This window comes from Lycium ferocissimum, chromosome 3 (assembly GCF_029784015.1).
Source record: "Lycium ferocissimum isolate CSIRO_LF1 chromosome 3, AGI_CSIRO_Lferr_CH_V1, whole genome shotgun sequence".
Lineage (NCBI taxonomy): Eukaryota > Viridiplantae > Streptophyta > Magnoliopsida > Solanales > Solanaceae > Lycium > Lycium ferocissimum.
In genome coordinates, this window is record NC_081344.1 from 5,948,461 (window position 1) to 5,965,089 (window position 16,629).

Here is a 16,629-nt window from a genome sequence, read left to right on the forward strand (position 1 = left end):
GGTACTTTGCCACGGCGTCCCTCGGAAAAGTCAAATATTTTAATTTTTAATTATTTTTTAAAGATCCGAGGGACATCCCTCGGTAAATTATTTGACTTTTTTAAAGTCAACATTTAATTGACTATACCGAGGGACTCTATCGGTACATAATAAAAAACAAATTAAAATTTCCGAGAGAGACCCTCGGTAATATAAATATAAATATTTTGAATTTCTTTTTTCCTGTACCGAGGGACACCATCAGTATGTTAATAAAAAATAAATGAAAATTAAATAAAATATACCGAGGGAGTCTCTCAATAGAGTAGATATAATTATTTTGAGTTTTCTTTTTGAAATTACCGAGGGACGTCTCTTGGTAAATTAAATATGTAAAATTGAGTATTTAATAAATAATTATTTTATATTTTTTAAATAAAAAATAGCGATGGTGTCAATTGGTAAGTCCCTCGGTAATTGTTTAAAGTTTTTTTTCTTTTTCTTTTTTCAGTTATATTACATTTCTAGACTTATCATAAGAAAATTAAGTAGTACCACTTATTTATTGTACCGAGTAAAAGTGTATAGTGATAGCACTCTAAAGAATGTTATAAGTGATAAGTTTAAAAAGTGATAGTATAAATAGAAGTGTTCTTATTGGCATCCTTAATAAAAGTTAATGATTGTTTAGCTTATAAATTGACAATGGTTAAAGTGCGTTGTATTAGAAGTATTGTTTAGTAATGTTAGTGATTGATAAGTCTATTATATAATAATTCTAGTAAGTAGAAGTATATTAGTGGTATTCTTAAGTAATACTGATTGATTAACTTATAAATCGATAATTACACTAAGTAGTATATGTATAGTGCATGAGTGGTATCTTTAAGAAATATTATTGATTGATTAGCGTATACGTCAATAATTACAGTACGTGAAATTGTATTTGTGATATTAATCTATTATGTTACAACTATTTAATGAGTCCGAATGATTATTAAAGATCTGTAACAAAGTCTTTATATCATTAAAATGTCGATTAAAAAAATTCTACAAAGATGGCAGCTATACTCATCGTTTCCTCCATTTAATTATCGCTACCATTACGACATCTCCCATCATTATCAATTATTGTCACCGCCTACCATTATTAATCGTCACTACTCACAACCACCGCCATTATCAATTACTATAATCAACGTACAATGCCACTAGTCACTATTTACAATCATCACCACCAACCACCATTTTTACAACACACCATCGTTCATGACTACCCGCAATCACCACAATCACCACTATATATCGTCTATCACCGTCATCCTTCACCACTATGTATCGTCAATCACCGTCGTCATTTACCAACATTATTAGCTATCACTATCAATCACCACCACCAACTACTACCAGCATTCATTACCACTAGCTACTACCTACAATACCAGCATTAGCCGACACCATCTTCAGTTGACACCTACAAGACCACCTCTAGTATTGCCACCACACCAGCCTTCATATAATATTTTAAAAAATATTTTATTGATAACATATTGAATTCATTTTGTATTGTATTAAATTTCATACTAATTTTTTTAAAATAAAGACATATTTTACACATTCAGATATTGTAAAGCAAACCGTCTTAACTCTTAATAATGTAGTATTCAGACCTTAACACAATATCTTAGTATTCATATGTGTATTTAGATTCAGACATGTAATTCTTAATGCATATCTTAAATATTAAGAGATGCGTTTAGATTTGTTTGGAGATAATTTGGTTTGGCATTCCCAAACAAAATTTTATTTTCACTCTTTTATAATAAATTCATCTTTTATTAAAACAATCTCAATTTTGTCTTCACAAATATATAATATATCTTTTGTTAAGTTAAAATTTTATTCAACCGGTGATTCGATCTAAAATAGGCTAATTTGAGTTATCAATTTTTTTTAAAGTAAATTGTTTTGCAAGTTTTCTACAAAATTTGATGGTTATTATCTAAATTTAATATTTTTATTTACTTATTATCTCAAAGATTATAAATAGTTTAATACCCCCTCCGTTTCAATTTATGTGAACTTATTTTTTTATTAGTCCGTGCCAAAAAGAATGATCTCTTTGTATAATTGGAAACAATTTACCTTTATGCAATGATTTATAGCCACACAAAATATATGTGACTCATTTAACATCACAAGTTTAAAAGCTTTCTCTAGTTTTTAAAATTTCATACAAAGTCAAATGGGTTCACATAAATTGAAACGGAGAGAGTATATACATCCCATTATCCATCCCCATTTGTGTTAAAAAAAAAATTAAAAAACTAAGGCTAGAATAAAAGAAACTTAGGCGCTAGAACATAAGTAGAGCTGAAAAAAGTTGGGGAAAAAAAACAACCGGGAAACTTAGGCGCCATTTATTTTAGCCAAAAGAAAAATGGAGCACTTTAATCTAGCCAAATGGAATGGTCATTCATTCGGAGGACAGAGAATAAGGACTACGAACAGAGAATAAGAATAAGAATCACAGGCAAAATTCTTATCTTATGTGCTGCTCTCTTCTCAACGGCGCCACTTCAATCACCAACAGAGGAAAGCTAAGAGACATGAATTAGTTTGAGAGCACAGGGCAGAAGATACCCAATTTGTGGAATTGGAAGCAACAGTGAACACAAAGCAAAAAAATTGACTTTGCAATTTCAAAGTGGAGACAAAGTTAGGGTTTTTTCTATATTCTTGAAGAGGTAAGGTTTATTATTTGAAGTCATTAATAACTGCAATTATTTTGAAGGAATTTGAAGTATTCTTAGCTCAAAATTTGTCATCTTTCTAGATTTTAATAGGAAGAATCTTGATTGCATCTCCGTTGCTTAAATTTCCTCTTTTTTATGTGCAAAGATATAATTTTTAAACATTTTAGGATTATGCTAAATGAATTCTGATTTGGGTTTTTTTTGTGAGAGTATTTTCCGGTTTGCTGGATCTTTTTTTTTTTTTTTTTTTTTTTGCTCAGCTTTAAATTGCCATAGGGTTTAGTTTTCTTTCTAGAAGGTCCAAATAGAGGGAAAAGGATAGCAAGGATTCATATTATTTATCGGACTAGTTTTGATTGAAGCACAGTTGTTGTTTGTGTAATGTGGTATTTAGAAGCTTTTCTATGAGATCTTCCCCCAAGCCCCTTGTTTTTAATTTGAAAGAATAAGATCAATTTCCTCTTTGAAATTCTAAAGAACAACTTATTTTTAAACAAAATGAAAAGCCTAAAACACTATTTATTTTGAAACGGAAGGATCATCTATTTTGAAAACAGTATGTCAACTCTTCATCGTGTAATCTTTTAAATATTAACTATGCATGAAATTGTACATCGAATTTGGTTTATTTACTAGATCACTAAAGCTGTGTACTAGATGTAGAATTACTCTGTGCATCTTAAACTATTCATGTGGATTGTTATTTGTACATGTAGATGGACAATGAACATCGTAGATGGATGTATGATAGGGTGTTACCTAATCGACGGGGGTTGAGGGATGAATTTAAGCAAGGCGTTGAGGGGTTTATTAATCAGGCAAATTTATTTTGTCAAAAGAATGGGACAATTAGGTGTCCTTGTGCGGTATTGCAATTGTATAAAGTGGTTAAAACCCGAGGATGTTAGGGCTGATCTTTGTAGTAAGGGTTTTATGGACGACTATTATGTTTGGACTAGTCATGGAGAAATTGAGGGTAGTGCCAGTAATATTGGCAATCATAATTCTGTTGTTGGTGAAAGTAGTCAAGATCCTAGATTGCATGAAATGGTTATTGATGCTCTTGGGATGTACAATGAGGGTAACAACCAACAACCTGTTGATCAACCTCCCAATGAAGAGGCACAATGTTTTTATGCACAATTAGAGTCTGCTAGTCGTCCATTTTGCGAAGGCATGTCGCACTCGCATTATCGTTGCCGTTAGGCTTGCTAAGTATTAAATCGGATGCGAATATTTCTATAGCGGGCATGAACGCTATGATTGAGCTTATGAAAGAACTTAATCCAAACTTAGACATACCCGATGATTACTATAAAGCAAAAAAATTGGTTTCCAAATTAGGTCTCTCGTCTATGAAAATTGATTGTTGTGAAAAAGGTTGCATGTTGTATTATAAGGATGATGCAGATTTAGAGAATTGCAAAGTTTGTGGAATATCTCGTTTTAAACAAACACGGTAAGAGGGTTGCAGTTAAGGCGATGCATTATTTACCTCTTATACCAAGGTTAAAGAGGTTGTATGCATCACTGAGTTCCGCTCCTCATATGAGATGGCACTATGAAAATAGAAGGCCACCCGGTGTTTTGTGTCATCCATCAGATGGAGAAGCATGGAAGCATTTCGATAGAACGTTTCAGAATTTTGCTAATGAACCAAGGAATATTCGATTGGGTTTGTGTCTTTGATGGATTCACACCATTTTCTGTCTCGCCCGCACCATATTCATGTTATATGATCTTTGTCACACCGTATAATCTTCCGCCTGAGATGTGTATGACAAGTCCATATTTGTTCCTAACTTGCATTGTCCCGGGTCCACGTAATCCAAAAAGTTTGATTGATGTATATTTGCAGCCTTTGATTCACGAGTTACAGACTTTGTGGCACGAAGGTGTCTTAACATACGACATATCAACCAAACAAAACTTCAACATGCGTCTTTGCTCTTATGTGGACTATTAATGATTTCCCGCCTATGGAATGTTGTCGGGGTGGATATTTCGCCGGCAAATTAGCTTGTCCTTGTTGTATGGAAAACACTAAATCATTCACTTTAAAACACGGGGGCAAGAATTCATGGTTTGATTGTCACCGTCAGTTCTTACCAATGGATCATGAGTTTAGGAGTATGAGAAATGCATTCAGGAAAAATAAAACTGAACATGACTTACCACCGCCAACATTGTCAGGGGAGCAAATTTGGGAGAGGGTTAGGGACTTGCCTAAGGTGACAGAAACTCCACCTTCTAGATTAAATGGATATGGGGTTGAGCATAATTGGACGAAACGAGTATATTTCGGGAGTTACCTTATTGGAAGCATAATCTTCTCCGACATAATCTTGATGTCATGCATATTGAAAAGAATTATTTTGATAATGTTTAATACAGTGATGGATGTTAGGGACAAGACAAAAGATAACATAAAGGCCAGGAAGGACTTAATGGAATATTGTAGGCGACGTAATTGCACCTACAACAATCAAAAAACAAAAATAGGATCGTTAAGCCAAAGGCCGATTTATACATTCACTTTGGAGGATAAACGAAAGATTTGTGAGTGGATAAAGAGTTTGAGGATGCCCGAGGGGTATGCGTCCAACTTGGGTAAGCGTGCAGATGTGCTAGAAGGAAAGTTGGTGGGTATGAAAAGTCATGATTGCCATGTTTTCATGGAAACTTTAGTTCCTATTGCATTTCGTGGCTTACCCGAAAGAATATGGAAACCAATCACAGAGATTAGTTTGTTTTTCAAAGAGTTATGTTCCAACACATTGAGGGAAGATACTCTACTTTTGATGAATCAGAACATTCGTGTAACCTCATGTAAGCTGGAGAAATTTCTTCCATGTGGTTTCTTTGATGTGATGGAACATCTTCCGGTCCACCTTGTACAAGAGGCACTACTTGGAGGCCCAGTTCAATATAGATGGATGTACCCTTGGGAGAGGTAACTATTATAAATTATTATTTAATTTTTGAATATTGAATAATTCTTGTAGTTCCTATCTAATTTGAAGTTATACAGGAAAATTGGCAAATGTAAACGGTTTGTGAAGCAGAAGAATAGGATTGAGGGATCTATATGTGAGGCCTATCTCGCTGCAGAAACCTCTCACTTCTGTTCTTATTATTTTGAGAAACACGTTCCGTGTTTGAGAAATAGGCCAACTCGAAACGATGAAGGTGAGAATGATCCTTTGGCCCCGCCAAAATCCATATTCAATCGACCAGGTCGGGGTTCTAAAACTATTAAAAGAAGACTCCTAACTGATATGGAGAAAAAATCAGCCACAACACATGTATTGTTGAATTGCCCGGAAGTTCAACCATATTATAAGTAGGTTTCAAATTATATTATTGAGTTTTTCAAAATAATCCATACTAATATGTCACTGACAAGCGTTAAATGTGTCGGACAGTTTGTTCGTAGGTAGGTATGGCTATGCTCCTGTTTATTCCGAGTTTAGCGAGTGGTTCAAATGTTATGTAAGTGTTAAGTTATAAAATTCAACTATATTTCATTTTTTATAAACTATAAATATTTGCTAACTTTTTTTTTTTTTAAACCACTAGGTCCATGATCCAAATAATGGCATAGCTGACCAATTTCTGAAAGATATAGCTTGGGGACCAGACCCTTATGTCAAGACAATGAAAAAATACAATGTCAATGGTTACAAATTCCGCATCAAGAAAGCTCCAAGCATTATAAAAGCAATAATAGCGGAGTCCGGGTTAAAGGGGACACTAACAATCGGGATGGAGATATTGATTATTATGGTGTGCTCCAAGAGATTTTAGAACTAGAGTATCTGTTTGTTGGCCATACAAAAAGTTGATACTTTTTCGTTGTAAGTGGTTTGACCCAACACCAAAAAGCTGGTACAAGGATAGATCCACATTACAAAATTGTTGAAGTTAAGCATACAAGCAAAGTATGGAAGCTATGATCCTTTTGTCATTGCACAAAATGTCAAGCAAGTGTATTATGCTCCTTATCCATTGCGTAGGGATAAATCGGATTGGTGGGTTGTTATTAAAACAAAGCCGTGGGTCGTGTGGAAGTCGAGAATACTTTGAATGTTGCATACCAAAATGACATATCGAGTGTTCAAGAAACAAATGACGAGAGAATTAGAAATGAATTGGAGCATCCTGACAACATATATGAAGAAATTGATCTCGGGGAAGGAACTTCCATGGCAAATGAAGAGGAAGAACTATCTGTTGACGATGAGTACTCTTCTTATGAGGAAGATTCAGCAAACAGTAGCGACACAAGTGAAGAGGAAGAATTACCTGTTGAAAATGAAATAAGCGAGGAGGAAGAAATAAGCGAGGAGGAAGAATTACCTGTTCAATATTCTTCTTCTTAGTCCCGAGCCCTAAACTCTCAACCCTAAATGTTCTTTGGACATGGATGAAAGCTTGTTTTTCGTTTGCAGGTTTGGGTTCAGGTTCTTGTTTTTGTTTGTGCTTATGATAAAATGGATGTTTTTCCGGTGGCACCGATATGCGATATAGCTTAAAGGTACGAGAATGGAAAGGCGGCTTTAATTTATACTTTAATTTAGCTTTAAGTTTAGTTGTAGAGTGAATTCCTAAAATTTATACTTGATGATGACTTACATCAAGTATTTCTCTTTATTTTTTACGGAGAGGGGTCCCAAACTTCCCTTTTCTTGGATAAATTATAAAACTCCTTTGTCTCACGGTAGAGGGACGTTGTTACTCCTATGGGCCCGCAACCTAAATTGCTTACTTCTTTGATTAGCCTTCTTTAAGACCAATTGAAGTTCAACTTTCTCTAATGACTAGACTTGTGTAAAAGTTACGGATTTTACTTGGTCTAGCTAAACATGTTCTTTGCTTAGGGAGAGGGAAAGGGAGTGTGCTAAACATGCTCTTTTCTCGGGGAGAGGGGAAAGGAACTGTTATATACCAGACTGGAATGCTGGTGGTTTTCTTGGCAGTGACTGAACTTGCTGCTTCTGGTTCATTTTAGTTCCAATTTTCAGAAGTTCTAATTTTAATTTGTTTACAGGCATCATTGCTTGGCCATAAGTATAGTGTACTTCGCTAGAGCAAAACCAGCGGTATGTCCTCATCCTCTTTTTTCGTCGTCGAAATCTTTGGTGTTTGGTTCTTTTCTCTCTCATTCTCTTAATGTGTGAGTTCTATTTGGTAGCGAAAGTCAGAAAACAATTGAAGGCACTACTGCTGGCATCATAACTTCTGTCCTGGCCGCATGGTCATTTCTACTTCCACTTCTAGCAACAACTGGATACATCTCGGATCAGGTCTCTCTCTCTCTCTCTCTCTGACACCAGAAACGAACACACATTTCCACTTCCTGCTTCCCAGCCCGCCCACATGCGCAAAAGTCTTATCATCCTAGATCCACAATATTTAAAAATGGACCCATTAGCCAGTACTACACATGTGAACATGTGGAATGAAATCATATGCTTTTACTTCCATACAAATTGCATACTTTGACTATTATTTTAACTGATGCAGTATCTCTTGAAATCCCTTTTGTTTTATTTCGCCAGCTAGCGATCCTGATTAGTTTGGAACCAAATCCTCGAATCAATCAAACATTTGAACAACATGAAACTGGGGCCAAAAAGAAATAGAGTTAAGACAGCGTTTGACAATGTTTTCTGATTGATTTTGGTCTTTACATTGATGAAGAATTGGTCGTCACTTCTTGTGTTGTGACAATTCTTGGTCTGTGGTTGGAGGCCTATCTGACCCAATTCGATAATGCCTTCATACCTCTAGTGTTCTACAGCATCCTGTGTCTATGAACACCTATCACCTTTCCGATGAATCTCTGATCTTTCCACAAAATCCTTTTGGAGCACATATTCTTTTGTATATAACATAATTCTATTTATTTTTCTTTTGAAATCTATGATTGAATTGGTTTGTTTTTTCATAATGAACTGGTTTTGTTCTTTGAGATTCCATTCATCCTCGTTTCTCTGCTTAGGCATTTGTTTTCTAATTCCTAAAATCTTTGTGTTTTTTGTTTTGTTGTTGATTGAACGATTCCTTTAATCCCTTTTCCGGTTGTTCCCTGCCTTTTATGTGATTAAGCATTTTATTTGTAGACTATGGGGAACTGTATATCACTAAAACTGTGTCACCTCATTATATCAGTCATGCTTGCTCCTCACTTAGGTTTAGTATTGTGTCAATTGTTGCCAATCTGCCATAGTTGCTATTTCTGTGAGGTCTGTTAGGAATTTTGTTCAAGGTGATGAAATGTCCACTCCAATAAAAACAAACTTAATCCTCAATATTTTAGCTTTAACAATCTCATTATGTAGTAATTAGCTAATTTATGTTCTAACAATCTCAATTTGAAATTTGCAGATGGCATCAGGTGATAAAAATGAGCGACATCAGATTAATAGTTCGCGTGGGAAGAGTACCACTAAGAGTAAGGGTGGGAAGAGTACTACTAAAAGTCGAGGGAAATCAACCGTGTTTACATCAAGTCCATCTCATTCTACAATTCCACCATTGCATCCGCCTTCACATGGCCCGTCATCAAAGAGTAAAGGGGAATCAACCATGTCTACATTGAGTCCATCTCTTTCTTCCATTCCACCATTGCATCCTCCTTCACAGGGGCCGTCATCATTTTCACATTCTTTTTATGGTACTATGCCTCCCCAGGGATATAGCTCGATGCCTCCCCCCGGCTATAGCTCTATGCCTCCCCCGGTCTATAGCTCAATGCCAACACAGGGCTATTCCGGAATTTCAACTACTGCCCCTTTCTACAATATGCCTCCCCCGGGATGTTCCTCGATGCCTCCCTCTTATGTACCTCCACCTGGCATGCATTCAGCTTACCTCGCTGCCATGGAACGACGTCCATCTCCAGAGACTCCTTCGTCAGAGGCCACTCGATCAGCCGGTCCACGCCTTTCTAGGATAAATATTGGATCGAGCAATTCTGAGCCCTCTCTTAGCCAACCTTCGACGCCGTCTTCAGTTGATGGTCCAGATTTTCCATCACCTGGAAAGTTAGATCATCTACGGAGGGTGTGCATCATCGCTGATGGAGAAGGGTATGTTTATTCTTTTATTGCATTCTAATTCCTCTATTATTTTCTAATTCTTGAATTAACAATTTTAAATGTTTTAAAATTGTTGTCTTGTAGGTTTTATCCTTCTAGGCCAGCTGCAAATGCAATCTCAACAGCAATCCAGAAAGTTTATAGCGGTGCCTTCGCGACGTGGGGTGAAGTTCCATGTCATACGCAACAAGCAATCCTTAATGAGTTTATGGTATGTATACTTTGGATCACAAAATGGATTAAATGCGTCTTCTCCTCTAATTCTAAAATATCTTAAAGTACTATAGTGGGAACTCTCTGTTATCTCTTTCTCCATGTCTCAATACCTTTCTTCTTTTACTAATTACTATTTCCATCTTTTTGTTCTAGCTATCTTCTTTTTACTATTTTCTGGTTAACTTCTTGTTCTAGGCCTAGTTATCTTCTTTTCTTGAAGTTTATTAATCCTCCTTTCTATTTGTTTTCACTTTTATGTCTATTGTCTAATGTCTGTCCTCTTAAATGAAAAAATATGCCTACAAATCTTATATGTTAGTGCCTACAGTTCTTATATGTTGGTTGTTTTTGTGCTGCTAACTAGCTATGTAGACCATTACTACATGTTAATTTATTTTCCTATCAAATAAATCATAAATATTGGCCTTTTGATATAGAGGCTTTAAATTATCAGTGTGCTTTTCTTTTTGGAACTTGTACTCCTTGGGCAACACCGGCGGCCAGTGGGACTTGTATGGATCAGATGACAAAGAAGGGCATAATAAGAATAGTTGTTAGCTTCTTCAAGATACCTTAAATATAGAATGACAAGAAGTTATTCTGATATTGATTTTGGCACTTCAAATTCCTTGGAAGATGTCTTCTTGGTGTAGGCACTTCGGGACGTCTATTCCTCTGATGTCTTTTACATTTTTTTTCCAGAAAAAGTGTACATGGAACCCTGTCGAGGATAATGTTATTAGAAGCAATTTTACAAAGAAGGCGAGTTCTCGATTGTCAAATATTTTTTACGAAGCTCGAAATAAGGGTCAAAAGCCCGGCGGCTTGGGACGGATTCGGGAGGATCTTAATAAATGCGGGCTACGCCGGAGTTTCAAAAGAAGAGCGCCCGGACAAAGGCGGCTCGAAAGTCTAAGAAGGGTGGCTCATTGCACACTTGTGGTTCAGTGTCCATGGGGACTGCTCGGAGGAAATTGGTAATTGTTTAAGCATTTAGATGGCAGCAAATACAAATAATGACATAAACAACGTTAACTTGGTTTATTTCATTTGCAGAAAGTTTCTCTTGGTAGACCACCCACTCGACATGAGCTATGGAAGAAGACCCATATGAAAATCGAAGATGGAAAAGAAGTTTGGGTTGAGCCACGGGCAGAGGATACCTATGTAAGCTCTAAACTTATTTGGAATATATTTGACTAGTAATATTGTTTTTATGGTTCCTGGTAAGACTCAACTTCTATTTGGTTTTCTCTTCATGTTAATCCTTCTTAAGTTCATATAAATAATCTCTTGGTGATATTATCTTGGATAAATTTTTGTGACTGGTATATCTGTGTATATCAATCTGAAATACGTGTTGTTCATAGACAAACTACAACCTGTAGATGTGTTGTGGTAACTCTTCCTGTAAAATACTTCCAAAAAGTAGTATATTCCACTGCTTTTTCTATAACTGCTGTAAATAGCAGCTCCCAGCAGTATTGCACACCTTGCTGCAAATAGCCCTTGCAGCCTTTGTTGGTTTTTGTGATGCAGTGCATCTGTGACACCACATCTGCATATAACTGCAGCATATATTGCCTTGCTGCCCTGCAGCACATCTCTTGACACTGAAAAACCCGAACCAAACCGATAACCGAGACCGGAAAAAAAAATCATTTATTTGGTTTGATTTGGTTTGGTTTTTAAATTTAAAAACCGACTATATTTGGTTTGGTTTTTTTCAAGTCTTAAAAAACCGAAAAAAAACCGAACCAAACCGACTTTATATATTATGTTAAAAATTAAATTTGTATATATATGTGTATGTATTTTAATTTTTTTATGAAAACATTACAATTTATATCATGTTTTTATACTCTTGTGCAATGTTAAACCTTTTGTTGTCCTCTGGTCTTTAAATTTTGCCCCTCATATTTGAAATCTTTAAATTTTGCCCTTCGGCTAAAACCCAGGTTACATTAGGAACCAAACAATTTATTGTGGTGTTTATTCCTATGCTCAAACACCCCCGGCATACTTTCTGCTTTGTATCCGGGTCAGCATAACTTTGATAATTCCCCAAAGAATCTTGGTTAAAATATAAAAGTTTGCCTATTAAATTTTGCCTTATAAGGCAAACTTTGAGTTATACCTTAAGGAAAACTTCCCTATATATATGTTGTTCATAGGACACACTTTTAGCTAAGGCATTGCATGTTAAAAAAAAAATATATATATATATTCTTCTCTCCGGCGGACTTTTAGTTATGTTGACTCGTTCCTTTCTCCCAATACTTTTGTGCTCTCCCAACTGCATCCAGTTCACAGTTGTGTTTTGTTATACCCCTTCTTCTTTTTCACTTTCTGTTGCATAGAATTATCCATAGTGCTCTTTTTCTTTGCTTCATGTTCCTTCATATGTGTATATTTGAACCATCTCATTTCCCATGCTTGGATCAGTGATTTAAAGAGTTGAGCATGATGGTGTACTATCACTAAACACACCAGGTCTGAGCCAGGATTGCCCCAGGATTTTTCAAAGTACACCAGTAAATAGCAGCTCCTAGTGTACTTGATCAGTACATCTGAATTGCCCCAGGATTTTTCAAAGTACACCAGGTCATGTCCAAACTGTGAAACATCATCATGAGTTGGCATTATCGAGCCAACTCAATTTTGAAAGAGGAATTCCCCCGGTTATAAACAACGGTGTTGATCTTTGTGCAATCAACCGGACTTCATGATCATATTTATTCCAAACCAAAGCAAACACATTCAACCTTCTCTTATTTTTTTTTCCCTCTGTGTGTTCCCCTCTGGTGCACACGGCGAAGAACAAATGCTGCATTTATGCACACCTTGTGCCTATCATGACTTGTGGTATTTATTCCAAACCAGCAAAGACCTTCAACCTTCTCTGCTAATTTTTTTTTTCACTTTTCAGAATTTATTTTATATCGTTTGTTTATATACTAAATTTTACTTTTAATGTAGAATCGGTATAATCAAGCAATGGAGGATCTCATTAGGAATCAGCCGACTGATGATCAAGGCAATCCAATCACGCCATCAGAGGAACAAGCTCTCTCCTGTTGGTTAGACGTGGTTGGTGGTGTAAATAAGGGAAGAGCCTATGGCCTTTGCTCCGAGAAGAACTTTCACCGCATCCAGTGTGGATTGCAAGGTATAGGGAGTTCTGCCACTGTGTCAAATGAGCAGCTCGAGGAGATGCGAGACGAGCTTCGGGAACTTGCTAGGAAATATGAGCAGGAACAGAATAAAAGATTGAAGGAGGAGCGACGTAGGATAGTGCTTGAGTCAGACGTCAAAGAACTCAAGGCCCAAGTGTGTAACCTCATCAAGTTGCCCCGTTCTCCACCCCCGAGCCCTGATCATGATGATGGAGAGGATGAGGAGGATCAGGAGCATGGAGATGATGAGGATCAGGAGAATAGAGAGTATGGAGAGACTGAAATGGAGTATTAGAGGTCAGTTCTTATTTTTGTTTGTCCATTTGGTGAACAGATGCTATGTGTGCCAAAAAGAGTCAAGAGTCGATTGACATATTTTTTTTGCATTGCACTGTTGCGACGGATCTCTAGCACATGTTTACAACAATTTTTGGAATCGGTTGGACAATCCCATATAGCTTAAAAGGAGCGAGTTGAAAGTTGGAGCTTATGGAAAGTGAACAAAACCATCAACAAGATCTGGTAAATGATACCTGTATGTGTTTTTTGGTGTTTATGGACAGAGAAGGAACAACAGATCTTTGATGGGACTTCAACTCCTAATTGTTCTCTAAAATCAAAGTGTTTAGTTAACCTTTTTAGTTGGAGCAATCTATCCCCTGTGAATGATATTATCCCCCTTTTAGATTTCATTGGCTCCCCGGCTCGGTGGCTTAGTAGCCTTGAGTCTTTTGCTCGTGGTTTTAAACTCCCAGCTCTTACTAGTTTTCTTTTGTAGTGTGCGGAGTTTTTAGCCTTTTTCTTTGTAAAGTTTGCATACGCTTGATGCTTTTGAATATGAATATAACAACTTAGTTCACCAAAAAAAAAAAAATTATTATTTTTGTTCCAACTTATGTTACTTTGGCTTGTTTGAAGTTTAGTGGGATGCTTGTGATATATTTTGCATAACGTCGAAGTTGGTTAGATTCGTACGATGTTTGTTGGCTTAATTTTAATGTATGAATTATTTTGGAGTATTTTTATTATTGTTTTGATGGCTATTATTGGTTGTGTTTATTTCTATTGAATAAGAATATAGCAGTCGTAGAAAAAATAGGCATTGCTTGCCAAAATAATACTAGAAATAATGAGGGACTTACGGATAGAGTCCCTCGGTAACAAGTGTAATTGCAAATATCGGATTTTCGGGTTGCCGGGGACGTCCTCATTATTTTCAAATATCAAAGTACTTTTCATTTAGCTTACCGATGGACATTCCTCAGTAAAATGAAAAATATAATTGTTAAATATTTTATTTATCGAGGGTTGTCCCTCGGTGTATTTAAAATTTTAATTTAATTAACATTAATATACCGATGTATGTCCCTCAGTAAATAATATATCAATATTATATATATTTCTTAAGTACGGAGGGTCGTCCCTCGGTATATTTAATTTTGCATGAATGTGAGGGATGGGAAGTACCGAGGGATGTGTGAGGGTCTCCATCGGTATTTGCCGAGAGTGTCCCTCGGTATTATTTACCAAGGGTCAAATTACCCACAAGCCTAGTACCGATGGCGTCCCTCGGTAAATCCTGGTTACCGATGGACGTCCCTCGGTAAATTCCGTAGGTAAATCAGGATTTTTTAGTAGTGATATGAGGTGCCAAAGATATGCGGCTAAATTCAATTAAGGATTTAAATATCGTGATATATAATGAAATGGACAAAGAATCAAATCTAACCAAGTGCTGGATACGTATGACTTCGGGCTAGGGAACCGAGGTCGGTGTCCTTTCGTTACGAGCTACCAAGAAACACAAGCAGTAAAACTCAAGAACAGATGGAAACTGACGTTATATATTCTTATGATTGTTGATATGAATTCTTTCTCTACTCTTTTCTGCCAACCCCCTTCATGAATGGAGGCCTCCCCTTTATATAGTAGAAGAGTTTCAGACCTAGTACAATTCTAAATAAAGCAAGTAAATCTGGTGACAGCTGGGTCGCCGGGAGTGACGCTGAAATATCCGGGTGAGGGCGGATATTTCGGTCTTCTGTTAATGGCAGTCAATCGTCCTTCCGTTATCGCCTCGTACTGACCCGACCTCGAGCTCCTCGATCCCGGTGAGGTGGTCATGCTTCACCCGAGCATAACCATGATAACGGGAAACCGAGCGTACTCGTGTCCTCGGTTTTACCCGTATACAATTTTAAAGTTGAAAAATATAATTCCGATATATTTTTGCTTTTGAACTGAAATGAATATTGCTATCTGTTACAGCAGGCTATAGGACATTAAAAGAAAGAGACACAAGTAAAACTACGTGCAAGTTTCTCTCATATCATAACAAGTGGAGCTATCAATGAAGCACTAAGAAAACTTTACCATGATCTACTTCTATAGACCAATGAGGCAGATCCCAGCTTTCTGACTACTTAGATGTCGAATTTCAAGAAAACATAAATTTCCTTCTAGAACTTGTAATAGACATACTAAAATCTGAAGTCACAAACCTGAAAAGGCAACAACTGCGACAGTTTTCCTAGGCACCTCTTTGATAGTTACAGACGAATCCATTGGTAGCGGCAAGTCCGAACCATACTTTGAGGGCATGACAAAGGACATCCTCCACTTCTCCTGATCTTCCACCTAATGAAATTCAAAATGAGATGCCAGTGGGTGTATTTCTTCTGTGAAAATACGAGAGCAGGACATTATAACAACTATATACACAATATTCATCTTTTTCTCTTCTAGGTGGAGGCCGGGGTTTTTTTTTTTTTTTTTTTTGGGGGGGGGGGGGGGGGTGGGGTTGGAGGGTGTTCATCAAGCTAAAGTGATTTTTTCTTTTCTAGATGGATAAATTATGGTTTCAAACTTTCTGAGTGCAAGAAATTCTGATAGGATGTCTACACTTAGCATAACCAGATAGAGACCCAACCAATCTATATGGGAGGGCACTTTTTCCCAAATATTGGTTTTTTGTGTTGCAAAATGTCGTTCTCAGATGTATTTATGAACTAGTGAATATGTTCGCGCGGTCTAAGAGAACACCTGAATTTTTTTGTTAATTTGAAACTTTCTAGGAATATTTTGGAAATACAAAAAAACAAATATAAAAGGAAAGATATACAACCTGTATATGGCAATTCAAGATCTTCATCCTTTGAGCTTGAAATTATCCCATTTATTGTATCAACTACTTTCTTCTTCATCACCTCCATATCCATGTCTTTAAGATGAACGATCGTGGCTCTTCGTCTTCATTTGTCTCAATCACTGCATCTTTTCCTTTCTTCTCTATCTCTCTATGAACCACATCTGGAGCAGACGTGGCGGCAATGTAGCGGGTCACAACATCGTCAACAGAAGGATGACCAAAGACGAAGACGTTGCCGTCCGCCCAAAGAA

The 16,629-nt window shown here is 36.6% G+C and overlaps 4 protein-coding genes across 5 annotated transcripts in view; 3 read left to right on the top strand and 1 right to left on the bottom strand.

Annotated features, from left to right (window-relative positions):
- LOC132049452 (heme-binding-like protein At3g10130, chloroplastic) overlaps positions 1–16,629 on the bottom strand; it is a 38,386-nt gene that overhangs the window by 597 nt on the left and 21,160 nt on the right. Inside the window, exon 6 of the mRNA XM_059440260.1 lies at positions 15,732–15,867. Coding sequence (XP_059296243.1) covers positions 15,732–15,867 — 136 coding nt within the window. The remainder of the gene's footprint in view (positions 1–15,731; positions 15,868–16,629) is intronic.
- LOC132050694 (uncharacterized) lies at positions 1,975–7,270 on the top strand. The gene is made up of 8 exons (XM_059442074.1): positions 1,975–2,726; positions 5,546–5,688; positions 5,767–6,078; positions 6,161–6,227; positions 6,315–6,521; positions 6,660–6,766; positions 6,850–7,096; positions 7,187–7,270. The coding sequence occupies exons 2-8, from the start codon at positions 5,606–5,608 to the stop codon at positions 7,268–7,270; spliced, it is 1,107 nt and encodes a 368-aa protein (XP_059298057.1). The 5' UTR covers positions 1,975–2,726; positions 5,546–5,605.
- On the top strand, positions 6,895–10,115 carry LOC132050695 (extensin-like). The gene is made up of 3 exons (XM_059442075.1): positions 6,895–7,186; positions 9,126–9,829; positions 9,923–10,115. The coding sequence occupies exons 2-3, from the start codon at positions 9,126–9,128 to the stop codon at positions 10,113–10,115; spliced, it is 897 nt and encodes a 298-aa protein (XP_059298058.1). The 5' UTR covers positions 6,895–7,186.
- LOC132049450 (uncharacterized) lies at positions 10,919–13,592 on the top strand. Of its 2 annotated transcripts, none has more exons than XM_059440258.1 (3): positions 10,919–11,031; positions 11,111–11,221; positions 13,034–13,592. In XM_059440258.1, the coding sequence occupies exons 1-3, from the start codon at positions 11,008–11,010 to the stop codon at positions 13,523–13,525; spliced, it is 627 nt and encodes a 208-aa protein (XP_059296241.1). In that variant the 5' UTR covers positions 10,919–11,007; the 3' UTR covers positions 13,526–13,592. The 2 variants fall into 2 exon arrangements, with proteins under 2 accessions (XP_059296241.1, XP_059296242.1); XM_059440259.1 differs by having other exon boundaries at positions 10,958–11,031; positions 11,115–11,221; positions 13,034–13,590.